At 35.0% G+C, this 15,176-nt stretch overlaps 1 protein-coding gene across 10 annotated transcripts in view; it reads right to left on the bottom strand.

Moving 5' to 3' along the window:
* The window catches only part of CADPS2 (calcium dependent secretion activator 2), a 387,552-nt gene that overhangs the window by 14,621 nt on the left and 357,755 nt on the right, over positions 1 to 15,176 (bottom strand). For 5 of the 10 annotated variants that reach the window (XM_039328305.1, XM_039328306.1, XM_039328307.1 and 2 more), the window contains 2 exons: positions 13,146 to 13,163; positions 12,392 to 12,499 (listed from right to left, as the gene is read on the bottom strand). In XM_039328305.1, coding sequence (XP_039184239.1) covers positions 12,392 to 12,499; positions 13,146 to 13,163 — 126 coding nt within the window. The remainder of the gene's footprint in view (positions 1 to 12,391; positions 12,500 to 13,145; positions 13,164 to 15,176) is intronic. The other 5 variants (XM_039328308.1, XM_039328309.1, XM_039328311.1 and 2 more) reach the window with 1 other exon arrangement.

The following is a 15,176-nucleotide window of genomic DNA, read 5'->3' as shown; positions in this document are numbered from 1 at the left end:
AACTTGCAGGTGTTGTCCTGGCATATAATTGAGATCAAAAGAAGAACATTTTTGTCAAAGCTCACACCTACAAATGATAATTTAACACAGAAAATGATGATGAACTGAAACTAACTTGACAGACTGTAATCTGAGAATGAGCGATTTTGAACACTGACATTTACATTTTGAGAGAGAGAAAAAACAAGAAACAAAAAAATCTCCAAACCTTTTCACTAAACGTGAATTATTTGTTAGACATACTTCAAACTGATCAATAAAAAGTCAACAGACAGCAGGTACTCTTCTATCATTCAACAAATATCGAAAAAGGCATATGGATACTATGATACATGTTTTCAAAATTTTAGCACTGAATATTTAAAATCATTCTGCAGTTCTCCATAGTATGTTTAGTAACTTTAAATTGCTTCAGATTTAATAGGACTTTTGAAGAATGGATACTATAGAAAAGTAATACATATTTTAACATTCATGGCTGAGAATGAATATTGCAGACTCTTTAACATTAAAACAAAGTCCTGTAAAATGAAATGTACTTTCACTAGGAAGTCTCATGTATAAAGCCTTTAACTTGAAAACAATATTGAGGGACTTAAATATGGTTTTAAAATGTGCAAAAATAGCAAATTATATACATTTGCTGCTTTAATCTAAAAAAAAGTAATTCCAAATGTTTCTAAGCGAAAATGCAGTCTTAACTACACTTCTGTTTGAAATATGAATTTGTTAGATAACATGCTGGCAATATGTTAACATCCAAGTCTTTTTTCATTTTCACTGAGTCCAGATCAATTACAAGCAAGTATTTAAAGTGAGAAGACACTGCATTAGGGTGACCACATGTCCTACTTTTCAGAAGACTATTTGAAAGGCCTCTAATATAAAAACATAACAAACAAGAGCAAATGCCTTTGAGTTACTCACCAAGAATAAACTGAGATAGGAAGCAAAGACATTCAATGGGAAGAGAAGATCATAACAATCTGTTGCATTTTTTAACCACCCTAATGTGCACACTTGAAGTGTTTTTGGTACTATTACTACTGTGCTTATAAACCCAATCGCTAAGAAATACTGCTTCATCTCATTCCAATTATCTAAGAGTTACATTTTAAATGAGGATTGGAAGAAGCATATCCCGAGATCCTAATATATCACTGGAATGGCAAGGGAAACATTTTCAGGCTGTTATGAGGAATTTTAAAGTGCATAATGAGGCCTTAAGTCTCCCCGAGGTATTTTTGTTGTTGTTGTTAATTGCAAAGTCGTGTCCGACCCATCGCGACCCCATGGACAATGTTCCTCCAGGTCTTCCTGTCCTCTACCATCTTCTGGAGTCCATTTAAGTTTACACCTACTGCTTCAGTGACTCCATCCAGCCATCTCATTCTCTGTCGTCCCCTTCTTCTATTGCCCTCAATCTTTCCCAGCATTAGGTCCTTCTCCAGTGAGTCCTTCCTTCTCATTAGGTGGCCAAAGTATTTGAGTTTCAACTTCAGGATATGGCCTTCTAAAGAGCAGTCGGGGTTGATCTCTTCTAGGACTGACCGGTTTGAATGCCTTGCAGTCCAAGGGTCCATGGGGTTTTCATGGCAAAGATACTGGAGTGATTTGCCATTTCCTTCTCCAGTGGATCACATTTTGTCAGAACTCTCTGCTATGACCTGTCCGTCTTGGGTGGCCCTGCACGAATTCCATCCTTCCTAAACATTAGTCCAGTTCAGAAAACTTTGGATTGAGGTTGTTTTTTTTACTAACCTCCAAACATTAGGGAAAAAAATGTACTATCCCACATCTGTATGGTTGCTTCTAGTATTTATTGATGGAGTTGCACACTACTCTGTGAAAACCAGTTATTCTTGAAAAGCTAATTATAGTCCAGAGATGAGCAGCCCTGAGCTAATTGATTTTTTAAAGTAGCGTTTCTCTTTTTTCCCCACAGATTTCAATCTAAATTGCTTCCAGATTCTACCTTGTTCATGGACTTCTTAAAAACTTTACAGAAAACATTGTCTTTAACTTCCCTGCCAGAAAAGTTCAGGGAAAAAGCAGCTCAAGGGGGGAAAAAAGCTTGCACAATACCCCTTGATTGGTACTTCCAGGAGACCTCCATCTGAGAGCACACCTAATGACTGCTTTCACACTTGTGTAACCTCAATGCTAGATTAATGCATTTCCTCTAGGTAGGAATGCTTAATCAGTACTCAAGAGTTGATGATGCAGGAAGGTCAGTGAGAGATGCCATTCTATGAACGTCTTTCCAAACATTAAACAGTAGGCTGGTGTTATCTAGAAAATCCTTAAGAACAGAGTCCTGGATTTACAGAAGAATTACTTACTATTTGCTCCATCATAAGTACTGCTCTAAAAGAAAACATCCTACTGACTTTACTATTCATGCTTTAGGATTGAAAATAAAGGCACTGAGAAAATCTCTTGACTATGGGGTTTCTCTCTAGTATAGTATTCCAGAAGTAATACACTTTTAAGAAAGTATTTATTGAATTTTGGATTCTGCAGTTAAATATCAAATTTGCATCAACGGTAGTCACATATAGTACGGAAACATTTTGAGTGATGTAGCTATATGGTACATCAAGCATTTCAAGAAAACACTTTTATTGAAGAAGTATACAACTGTAGGGAATTGACCCATGCTAGCAGACTAATTTGTTTTGACCTAGAATATGGTCTTTTATCATTTTAATTAATGATAGTAAAGTTGTATCTGCAATTCCCCCCTCCTCATATCACATTGCCTCTTGACCTAGAACACTTTTCAGTAACATGTTACAGGGGTACATTATCCTATTGCAAGAAGAGGTGCAGAGTTTAGGCAGTCAGAGTGGACAGGCAGGCTCAGTGCCAGAACCTGTGTGCTGTATCCCAGAAAGAATAAGAACAGATGCTCTTGGGAGATGGGCAGATGCAAGCACCTTGGTGCTGGCTGGTTAGATAGTAATGATAAGTAGGTAAGATGTACTGCTGACATGTAAAGGCTTTGGAAGGAGATCCCAGCCCCTTTGTTCTACATACAGTCTGGTCCAATGCCAACAGCTTGAGAAATGCTTGTATTAAGACGAGTAGGAACAAATGCATGTTCTCTCAAATTTGCTTATAACTCTTACTATGAGAACCTCTACTTTAATTGACAAAGTGGTTGAAGCATCTTCTACCACAGGAACTTTAGACAAAGAGGAAATGGGGTGGTTCTGCACCTAAAACAGAGGGAAGGGTTACTTTCCTCTTCCAAAATGTAACCTTGCCTTTCTTCTATGTATTTTTTCTGGCAGTAGCTACAGTACTTGGAAGTCTCCCAAGCCAGCTTGAAACCTTTAATACTTCTCTGCCATAGGCATTTCTCACTGCACATTTGCCTTTTACCTCAATCCTTTAAGCTTTTAATTTTACTGTAACTTACATGTACCCTGCCTCAGTTTCCCTGGAAGGCACTGCAATATCCAATCATTGCCAAAGAAGTCCTATCTCATGAACTCCTCATCATTTTGGTGATCAGTTATGATCTGATCACAAGAATTATCCTTGAGGTTAAATATTCTAATTATTTATTGTATTCTGCTACTGTTTTCCTCAGGAAGAAACTTATTCAATTGCATCTCTCTCTCCTGCCCACCTCTCAATCTGACACAGTTGCTGCATCATTTCATTCACATTGCTTTGGAGTCCCCCCCCCCCCAAAAAAAACCCGTCAAACAGATTAGGAACTGGGAAACTGCAATGAGCATTTTGTAGAGGATTAGGTGGAATGTCTATACTAGACATACCCAATTCCAGCAACCATTCCTTATATGTTTTAGCCTCCAGTCCCCTAATCATCTTTGTTACTCTTCTCTGTACTCTTTCTAGAGTCTCAGCATCTTTTTTACATCGTGGTGACCAAAACTGTATTCCAAGTGTGGCCTTACCAAGGCATTGTAAAGTGGTATTAATACTTCATGTGATCTTGATTCTATCCCTCTGTTAATGCAGCCCAGCACTGTGTTGGCTTTTTTGGCAGCTGCAGCACACTGCTTGCTCACATTTAAGTGATTGTCCATTAGGACTCCGAGATCCCTCTCATAGTTAGTACTATTGAGCAAGGTACTCCCTATACTATACCTGTACATTTGGTTTTTCTTGCCTAAATGTAGACCCTTACTTTTTTTACCACTGAATTTCATTTTGTTGGATAGCACCCAGTGTTCAACTCTGTCCAGATCCTCCTGTATCTTAAGCCTGTCTTCTGAGGTGTTGGCTATTCCTGCCAGCTTGGTGTCCTCTGCAAATTTGATGAGTTCCCCATCTATCCCCTCGTCCAAATAGCTGATGAAGATGTTGAAGAGCACTGGACCTAGAACAGAGCCCTGGGACACCCCACTACACATTTCCCTCCATGTAGATGCGGTTCCATTCTTCATATATTTGATTCTGACTGTTATAACTCTTTAATTATCTCTAAGTTTAAGCTCTTGATTTACAAATTAAATACAAAATGATGGACCACAAGAATGCTAACAAATTAAAAAAAAGCCTCTAAAAGAAATATGCCACTCAAGACTACACAGCCCACTCTGTAATAAGTAACACTCTCAGCTTGAAACTCTGCTTCCTTTTCAAAACACACCTTGTTCTTCCTATTTATTGTGCAAGTGACAATATGTCAGATTGATATGTAACCTGGAGAAATGCTCAGAAGCATTATTTCAGGAAAAAAGCATGTATATGTATCAGAAAGCATGTTTTCCACAGAAATAATATTTTTAATGAGCAATATTCACCTCTGACATATGACCAGGTTAACAACAGCTAATTTTATTTTTTTTTAAGTCAGATACTTTAGCACCTTATTTAATAAGCGTAAAGCCAATTATAACTCCACTAGAACAGATAGAATTTAGTGCATTATAAACATTTCCAACAGAAATGTGAATGCATGCTTACTCATCTAATGAAAGAGCTTTCTAAAACAACCCTAACCAAAAATCACTGAGTACAAAAGAATATGAGACAAAGTTGCAGTTATGGTGTTATTTTAGAACTAGATGAAGCACAGATGTAGTTAATCTTAGGAATTATAGGCCAATGATAGCAATGTTTATTGATTAAAACTGTAAACTGCTCTTCATCTCCGGAGATATCAGGGCAGTCTACAAATATAATGTAAAATTCTAAACCCTGTATCATGAGGGAGGCAAAAACAACTGATTAATACAGTTTGACAACCACAAAGTTTAGAGTCAGCTCATAAACACCACTACTAATTCCAGTCCAATATCCATGATGTAAAGGACTTCAAAGCTGGATACCAGAATTGACACCAAACTATCAAGAGCATTTTTTTAAAAGAAGAAGCTACAGCTGATATTTGGATTCAAATTAGTAGATCTTGAAAAGCAAGAAGTAATAACTTGAACTGGGTGTAAAATCAAATGTATTCTTATGGAAATTGGCCCACATGCATGTAAGTTTCAAAGTTTGTAAGGTCTTAGTAAACCAGGTAGTTGGACCCAGAAGTATTAAAGAAAAAAAGAGACTGGAACAATAATTTCAATCTCATTTAATCTTACAAAACCTAAATAAGATAAAGTTCAGAATCAAAGGAATAGAATCTATGTTACTGAGAAACTGAAGTACATGCAAAAATCTGTAAAAAATTATTTAAGGATCTCGGGGAAAGCTCCCCCATCCAACCCCAACCCCAAAGACCAAAATGGCCCCCAACATTTTTTCCAAACATGATATGATCATGATTAAAATCACAAATTAATTCTAACTCAGTTCTCATGATTGAAGAAATTATGCCTTGGCAAAAGACAAAAGAGTAAGTTCTTCAGTATGATAGAGATATTACTGGTTTTGCAACCTGATTTCATCTAAGTTCAAAAGTATTCTTCCAAAAAAAGCTCCTATGGTAATAAGACTATTATAGTTTTAAGGAAGAGAGATTTTTTTTTGCCTCAGAGAGATATTGATGGTGAAGCCTATGTAACTTTTTGCTTCCCTATGATAGTTTTTTGTTTCAGTGTGGTGTGCAGGGAGGAAAAAAAAAGAATGGAGGGAAGAAGTGTTTATGGAGGAATACATGGGGTGAAGGAGAAGATTACCTCTATTAGGACTCAGACAGAGCCAAGCACTTCCACTTCTTTGAGCTTTGCATCTTCAGCACCTGTTCCTAGACATTCCATGAATGATGCTCAAGCTCACAACAAAGATGTTGCCCCTGTGCAGGTGGAACAATAGCTAAGGATGCAGACTACCCTTCTTGTTTCTAACTCAAATAGACAAGAGACGCTCTCATATTAATCACAGTGAAAAATCTATTACTAAATATGGAGGAGATAACCAATTCTATCATATCATAAAAAAAGGCAAAACCTGCTCTTCCTTCCTTATGCCAAGGTGCCATTTTACCCACCTATCTTCACATTTTAAAATTTGTTTTTAATTTAGAAAAGACCCTTTAAACAGTGGTGGGATTCAGCCAGTTCACACCAGTTTGGCAGAACCAGTAGTTAATTTTTTGTTGCCCAGGCCCAGAATGGATTTCCGGAAGCAGCATCCACACAGAAAACTGGTTATTCACAAATTTGAATCCCACCACTGCTTTTAAACCCATTCAATCATAATCAAGGAAACTATGTCTGAACTACCTCCAAATCTCTTCCTTATTGTATTTGAGCTGGGAAATATTCACATGTTAGTACTTACAGAACAAAAAAGCGAAAGTAACTATCGATTCATACATTTTAAAAAGATCTCCTTAAATAAACAAAAACCTGTTAAATGAGAGAAATGTGGAAAAGAATATTAGTGGAGCACCCAGTAATTCAGCCTTGACTAAGTTAGTCACATGCACTAAACTTTTCAACAAGATATTTTGAAACAATATGGAAAATACGTTGAAACAATATTAAAATATGACTAGGAAAAGCTTCCCTGTCTTCGGTGTGAAAGGCTGAAAGCCACTTTTAGAGGTTTCTCCTCACATGAGATATAATGGTTCGAAGGGTGACAAGTGTGAGTTAATTCTGAAACATTGAAGAACCATTATTTTAAAATACTGTAATTTATTTTCATTCAACTACTCCCTAAAGCATGAATTATTTTTCAGTCTCCCACACAAAAAGATTTTTCATATTTTTACTTCAATATATCAGAATGTGAGTTTCCTCTTTCATTTTCGTGCATGATTAAAAACAAACTGCCTTTTAATGCTTAAGAATGAAAAAAAAAACCACTGGTAATTCATCAGTAAGCACTCCCAGCTCCCAATCCATTCACTTCTTGTGCACAGGACATTGAAGAGGGAGGGAAGATTACCCAATGGAATGAAAATAGCATAAAGTCTACTGTCCCATGGCTGATGATAGTTGCTTAGCTATTACAGCCCTAGAGTTTTTAGGGTCTTATTCAGATTTGGAACCATTGTTGCTGGCCAGGCAAAAATCACTGTCAGATATTGTGACTCAACACAAAGATTACAGGGTGATGTCTTCATCCCTTCCTCTCACCATTAACCCAGTTATCAGCCTCATTTCTATAACATGGAGTGGACATGGTTTTTCACAACAGCATGTGAACCGATTCCTTTAGAAAGAAGACTTCAGTTAATAGAAACTTCTCTTTATGGTAGCTCATTCATACATGCTATTTTTTGTAGTCTTGTAAAATATAATGAAATTGAGTCCTTCCCTTAGAAAAGCTCATTTATATATGATATTTGATTTAGCACTACTATGATTCCCCCTTAAAACTGCTGAATGTTTATATATGAATCGGATGACTGCAGCCTGACACTGACAGAAAGAGTATGTGATAGATCAGTGATGGCAAACCTTTTAGAGACCGAGTGCCCAAACTGCAACCTAAAACCCACTTATGTATTGTCGGGTGCTGGGTGGGCGTGGCCCATTGGGTGGGTGTGGCTGCAGTGGTAACGGCAGAAAGGGAGGGATTAAAAAGTTAAATCAATCAATTCCAACTTTGCAAGATCTTTTTTTTCCCTGCGAGAAGTTGAAATTGACTGATTGATTGAAACTTTTTTTTTTGTTTGCACACGGCAGTGGAGGCCTAAAGTGAAAAGGTTTTATAAAACCCAGCTGAAGGCCTAGGACTGGGGTGACAGTGCACGTGCCCACAGAGAGGGCTCTGAGTACCGCCTCTGGCACCCGTGCCATAGGTTCACCACCACTGTGATAGATCTTTCTTTAAATCTAGGATCAGATATATTAAAAAATAGAGTGGAATGAAACACAAATTTTAGAGCCATTGGAAGATTGAGCAAGGGAGCTAATCTTCACCCATGTCTGCTATCTTGCCTAGCAAAGCTCAGCTGAGACCATTTCTACACATTCTGTTCATGGACACACCACAAGTGAGCAAATATACAATTTGCATCAAACCTATGTTTAAGTAAATAAGTCTGTAATTATAGATTGTTTGAGCTTCATTGGTCTAATTCTTTGCACTGAATAGCTCAATTACTATTTATTTACATAAGTACTTTAAGTAATATTATACAACACATATCTTGATACTGTAGTTGCAGGTGCAATCTGAGTGCATAAATCCCAGACCTTTATTTGGACTTCCCAAAATGGTTTAATTTTTCAGGTGAGATGAGTAAAATAACAGGGGACTGGCAAATTTAAAGGTGAAATTTTTAAGCAGTTTTTTTTCTCTGCATGCTAATGGATTTTTAGAATTGTAAAAATACAATAACCTAGAAAATTAAATTACTCACAGTGCTGGAAATATTCCTAAAGCCAATTTATCAAATCTTGTACCATACCAGAATATATTAAATCAAAATAAATGAACATTAATTTGCCATAGGTGTCTGTCATAAGGAGATATAAAATTAAGCTATTGTTTAAACCCAGATAGCTTTGGTGTTGATACAATTATTCTTGATCGTTAGGTATTATTGTTGATTGTGATGATAAAGAAATTATTTTAATGTTAAATTTAATTACAGCGGCAAGGTTGTTGATAGGACAATATTGGAAGAAGGAATTTTTGCCTACCTTGGAGGAATGGTTTTTAAAAGTTTCTTATCTATCTGAAATGGCAAAAAGTTCGGCTTATTTGAAAGATCAATCGCAAGAGAAATATCTCTTGGTGTGAAAAAGATGGATAAATTTTATACAGTATAAGTATGATATTAAAAGATATTATTTAGCTTTTGAATAATTTATGTTTAAAGTTTAAGATAATAAGTATTTTTTATTATATATATATATATATATTGGACTTTTTTATTATATGTATATATTGGATTTTTTTTTAATGTAACTTTTGTTTGAGGTTTACTTAAGTTTAAATGTTTTGTATACTTAGTTCTAGTTAACCCTGTATTCAACTGTGGGAAGAGGGGGGGAGGGTTTTTGGGGAGGGTAGGGTGGTAGTGGGAGAGGGATTTTATTGTAAAATTGTAAAACTTTTAATAAAATAAAAAAAAAACAATTATTCTTGATCAACCAGCCAATTAGTGCCACTGGAGTGAGCCTGACTAGATCCAGATTAAACTTTTCCTGACTTTTGATATACTGAGGGACTTACATTGCATAAATTATAAAAGCAAAATTGTTTATTTGCTCATAACTTTGCCAGAAAAGGACAGGAAAGCAGCGAGTTGAATTTTTGAAAGTTCCCTGAGCCTTGATCCTAAAACAGAGTTCAGAATGTTAAATGAAAAGAACGAGTAACATATATTGTACAAGTGCTATTTGTTATTTGACTTTATCATGTATAGAAATTCTCTTGTAAGTAATCAAAAGGTGAAAATTGGACTTAGTCTTGAAACAGCCAATTGAATTTACTATGTATGAAGCAACACCTGAATATAATTTCAGAAGTGACAAGGTTGGGGAATAGCAATAATACTGTCAACTCTAGTAACTAGTAACTTACTCTAGTCTATAACAATTCCAATTCCAACATAATTATGGTTTAAAAACATGGAGTATATTAAGACTACAAGTAATTCAATGATAGATAAGAGCAGAGGCAATATTCAGATGTTTCATTCTTCTTATACTTTGTGAATTCATAGGAATAATTAACAACAAAAATACTGTACAGCATTATAAAATACCAAAGGCACAACAAAATAAATATAGCTTAACTGTCCATCTGTAGTTCTGAATTTAAAAAATCCTGTAAAAGCATTGAGTCTCTCCAAATGCTCTCTATTGCCAGAAGAGTGAATAGTGATTGTTACCCAGAAGTTTTAAACATTTAAAAAACAGCAAAGCAAGCTGTGGGAAATAAAAAAAAAAACACATTCAAAGTGGACCATATGCTTGTCTATCCACAAAAACTAATGCAAAGTTGGAAATATGGCTCTTAATACTTTGTAAAAATGCCAGCTGAGTGAATGAATTTTCTCCCCTTGCAAGAAATCAAAGCTCTTGCAAAATAAATATATAAATAAATTTTCACACATAGTAACACTTAGCTTATTATACCAGATGATACTTTTCTTCTATACCTGCTAGCAAATGTCTGTAAAAGAGGGAGCTTGAACAAGATTTATTTCAATCAGCCAAGATAAGAAACAACAAACACTGATATGACATATCCATGGCAGAGAATCTTGTGTGGTGAGACCTTGCACAACTGACATAAGTGAAGTGTCACAGCAAGGGCTGTGAATTGCTGTTATGAAAACATTTGCAGAAAACTTGCATAATTAAATGAAACTGCTAGAAAAGCTTTTTGAAATGCCATGGAGATTGAATGTAAATAAATACCTTTCATGACAAAAATAAGTATTCAGAATTATACTGGAATCAACTGTGGGAAACGGCAGAAAGTGGGTTCCACAAGGAAAATAGACGCAGCCGATTATGAGAGTTAGATTGTCCAGAGACAAACAACGGGCTAGCAAATCTGACCATTACAGGAAAAAGTCATAAATAAGAACCTTTTATTGATTGCATTTTTATTGGTCATTGACTGAAATAAAGTTCTGTTCTGGCACTTTTGGGCAAAACAGAGAATGGGCAGACTATAATAGACTGGGAAAGGGAAAGCAGACCCAAATGGCTGGAATAGAATAGTGCTCTTGAGACAAAGCAGTCACTAGAATTCTCTCACCATGATTTTCTAACATCTCTTTCATAATTATGCATGAGAAATTCCTGATTTCTGCAAGCTTGTCTAATTGGTCGTGTCTTTTGTGTGAAGCCTGACACTAATATCTGCAACACTACAATCTCTCTCTCATATGAAAAGGGTTTTCAAGGAAACCATACCAAGTTGTTCAGTAGCCAAAGGAGAGTGAAAGGAAAATACAGAATCTATAGGAATTAAGTTTGGAAATAATCAAAACTGATATTATTGCTGAAAATTTCTCCTGTTTTGTTTTTAGAATTCTCATTTGAGTTGATTGGGAAAACTTGCTTTTGTTCCCACCCTACCTCTTCAGAGACGGGAAAAAAAAAAACCTTGAGGAACAGCAAGAATTTTTCTGTTTTGAAATTCTTGTATTATGAGGTGGCCAAAAGTAAATATATGGACAACTTGTCTTTATAGTGAAAGAATGTAATATGAAGTGCTGCGTTATGTTATTGTATACATCATTATAGAGCAGGTGTATATCCAGAAAGGATCCATCTGTTTAACTCCAATCTAAACATATAAGGGAGTTTAACATTTTCTTGTATATAAATATGATATTTCTCCTATTCCGCTGAACAATTTAATTTCTTCTCACAGAAGAAATTCTCTTCTCATACAATAGAAAAATGGTAATCTTTGTCAAGAGATCATTTCTTTCCCAACTCTCCTAAGCTGAGGAGAAAAAGGCAATGCTATAGTATTTCAGCTGTGTGAAGTACCTGAGATTGGAACCTTTTGCTCCAAAAGTAGATGGTTTTGTGATGTTAGTACCAAAAGAAACACAATAGCATTATGGAAAAAAAATGATAGAATTATAAGTGTGGTAGTGATGAAGATATAATCAAGGATAGAAAGATATGACCCATATAGCTGAAGAGATGTTTCAGCTACTATGAAGATTATGGTCTCTGTACTTACCTCATAAATGGCCATTAGACATGGTGAACTGGCCACTTAATAGTAGGATGAAACTACTGCTGAAGCAGAATTGATTTGCATCTCAGTGATGTATTGTGTGCACATAAATCCAAAAGATTCTCACAAATCAAAAGCTTTCTAGCACTTCATTTTTACAAAAAGGCAACGAAGACATAGTAATATTTTTCAGTTATTTCATTTCCCAGAAAAAGTATTTTTGAAATCCAAAATCAAGAGTGGTTTGTAAACATTGTAATTCCTAAACTATAAAAATAAGCAATAGAGGATAGGTGTTTATAATGTTCAACTCTATGAAGTACTATTTCTCATTGAGACAGTTACTTACATCAAATATTTTTTCTATGTACATTTCTTCATTGACTTTATCTCGAAGTATATCTTGATTTTGACGAACAAACATAATGTAAGTATCTGCAAGATCCATCCCTGGTTTCTATTTTAGTAACAAAAAGAAGAAAAGTAAAAAAAAAAGATGAGAGAGAGATATAAACTTCAGAGGTACAACTTGCAGTATTATTTTTGTCATATACATGTTTGTATGTGTATACATATACATTATAAAATGCACATGCATGTACATATACATGATAAAATAAAAACCTGCATGCATATGCATATTATTTGTCTTATCCAACATTCATATAAGATTTAAGTGCAACTTAGATTAATCAATATGGATTCCTATTTTTTTTTAATAGGAAGCTGATTCTACCCTATTTTAAAGTTCCAGGGATTTTTTGAAATATATTCAAGAAAGTATTTTGAAGCAACATTGATTATACATATGTGTGTGTGTGTGTGTGTGTGTGTGTGCACACGCATGTGTGTGTGTGTGTGTGTGTGTATGTGTATGTATATATGTATGTATCCAGGTGCATATCTGGATATATTTTGCAAGTGTGGACACACAGAGGCAATAATCCAAAAAAAAAAAAAAAACCCAAAGAAACCTAGCACACAATAATGGGAGAAAATAACATGTTGATTGTGAATTAACAGGCTTCTATAAACAGCATGAGGAAATACATGAATACTATGAATAAATATTTAAAACAATTATATTACTCATCCATACATACACAGTTGTGGTCTGCAGTCTGGATGTATAGTAGTATAGCATGGATATGAAAACAAAAGATGGATACAATAAAGATTATCAATCAATAATTACTTCAATAGCCCAGTCTGAAACATTTCTTAGGTTCTGACAAATGAAAAACAGCAATTACTCATGATAAACATAAACAACTAAATTTCCATAATAGAAATTCAAAATCATCTTGGAAAACCATTTAAAATTCTAAATCAAAAGCTTAAAAAAGGAATGAAGAAAACAAAGAGACATAAGACCTTTCGCATTTGGCCCTGATTCAGAAAAAGTTCCAGAAACTCATGTGGAATATGCCATTATTTGTTATATTCACTTTAGTATAGCTTTAATAATGTACTAATTGTTATTTTAATAGTAGTAAACCATCAAGAATCCACAAGAAATGAAGTGGTGGATAAAATGCATAAATAAATAAAAAATATTTATAAAATATCTGAAAGTAAAAAGAAAAAAGATGCAGCTTGGAGATTTCAAAGAAAACAATATTAGAATACAAATATGAAGACTAGCATATAACGTTTGTTAATATAATTCTTTGATACTATCCACCCAATATTTTTTATGAACTTCAGTAGCTTTTTGTTTTATTCAATACACAAAACCTTGTATATTTTTTATGCATATATTGACTCTTTGGGATTCAGATTTATAGAGGAAAATTCATCACAATGGATTTAGAGTTTTTAAAAGGGTCTTTATAGTGCAAAATGTAGCATGCATCTATACAAAATAATTGTGTTTACATTACAAAAATTACCCAACCGTTCTCTGCTCTGGTCATTAAACAATGTACACTATAGAATGACACAATCTGTCATAAAGTAATCATGTTTTTAGCTTTCCTAATCACTGTAGAGTAGTCTGGGATGTTGTCAGTTTTGTCTTCACCATCTGCCTTCTAATTCTTTCCCCACTTAATAAATACATACTCATCGTGCTGTTCTTTTGAGTGCAGAAAAGGAGTAAAATCTAGTAAATCATAGAAATGAAGATCAGAAAAGATCAGGAAAAACAAATTTTTTTAGCTAAACCTAATCTACAACACCACCATTCGCTAAACTTATCCATAGCTTTCTTCCTTGCAAATTATCATTGCTTCCAATATGACCATAGAAGATGTTTCAGGCATGGAAGCTCATCCTCATGTAGATCCTAAACTGTACAAAGACCGCTGATATTTTGGAGGAGGAAAGATGATGATGAGAAGGTTTGAAAAGAGACATGGGGCTAATAGTTTTTTTTTTTTAAAGTTGCTATTTGGGAGAAAATGAAAGCTGAGGTTTGTCAGAATGTTTGAAAGTACTGTTCATCAGAGATAGAGCCTGATAGTACACCTATGTGATGGACAACAGATTTAAAGACTTCCAGAAAGAGGCACATAGCTCATAGATCTCAGACAGAATATAAAGAACAGAAGAGAGCAACTGTTAACTCCCTGTCTCTTTATTTTATACAATTAACTAAGTAGGAAACCGGACACATAAGAGAAGAGTCACAAGAAATAGCCACAAAGCTTGTTTAGCTAGCTAAAAGTGAAGACAATTTTCCCATGTAAGGTTAGAGATAATAACTGTTAATAAAACAAGCCCCTTTTTAACAAAGTGAGAAATCAAAAGAACTTGCAGAGAAGCAATAAAACAATACCCTTATATTTAAGAAAAGTAGAATCCTTAAAGTATCAGAAGAGCACCTTCAAAAGAGTTTTGTTTATAATATAAACTCATTGTAAATTATCTCATGCAATTCTGGAACAATCCCAGTTTAGTTTATAAATAGTCTGTTAATAAAAATGATTCCCCAGACTTCAGTTTTGTGCGGTAGCAACCGGTTGCGGGTTTGCGGATTCTCCGCACCCCTGCGGCTAATTTCGCTTGGCCTGGGGACCCTAAATGGGTCTAAGTTGCCCCAGAGAGGCGACAAAGAAAGAAGGGTGCTCCAGCGATTCTGAAATGGCAGCAACCATTCCATTCAACTTGGAGAAAGCCTTCTCGACAGGAGA

This window comes from Crotalus tigris, unplaced genomic scaffold (genome assembly GCF_016545835.1).
Source record: "Crotalus tigris isolate CLP2741 ecotype Arizona unplaced genomic scaffold, ASM1654583v1 scf7180000024375.2447938, whole genome shotgun sequence".
NCBI lineage: Eukaryota > Metazoa > Chordata > Lepidosauria > Squamata > Viperidae > Crotalus > Crotalus tigris.
Note: the sequence above shows the minus strand (reverse complement) of the source record. Positions and strands in the feature narration are given on the sequence as shown.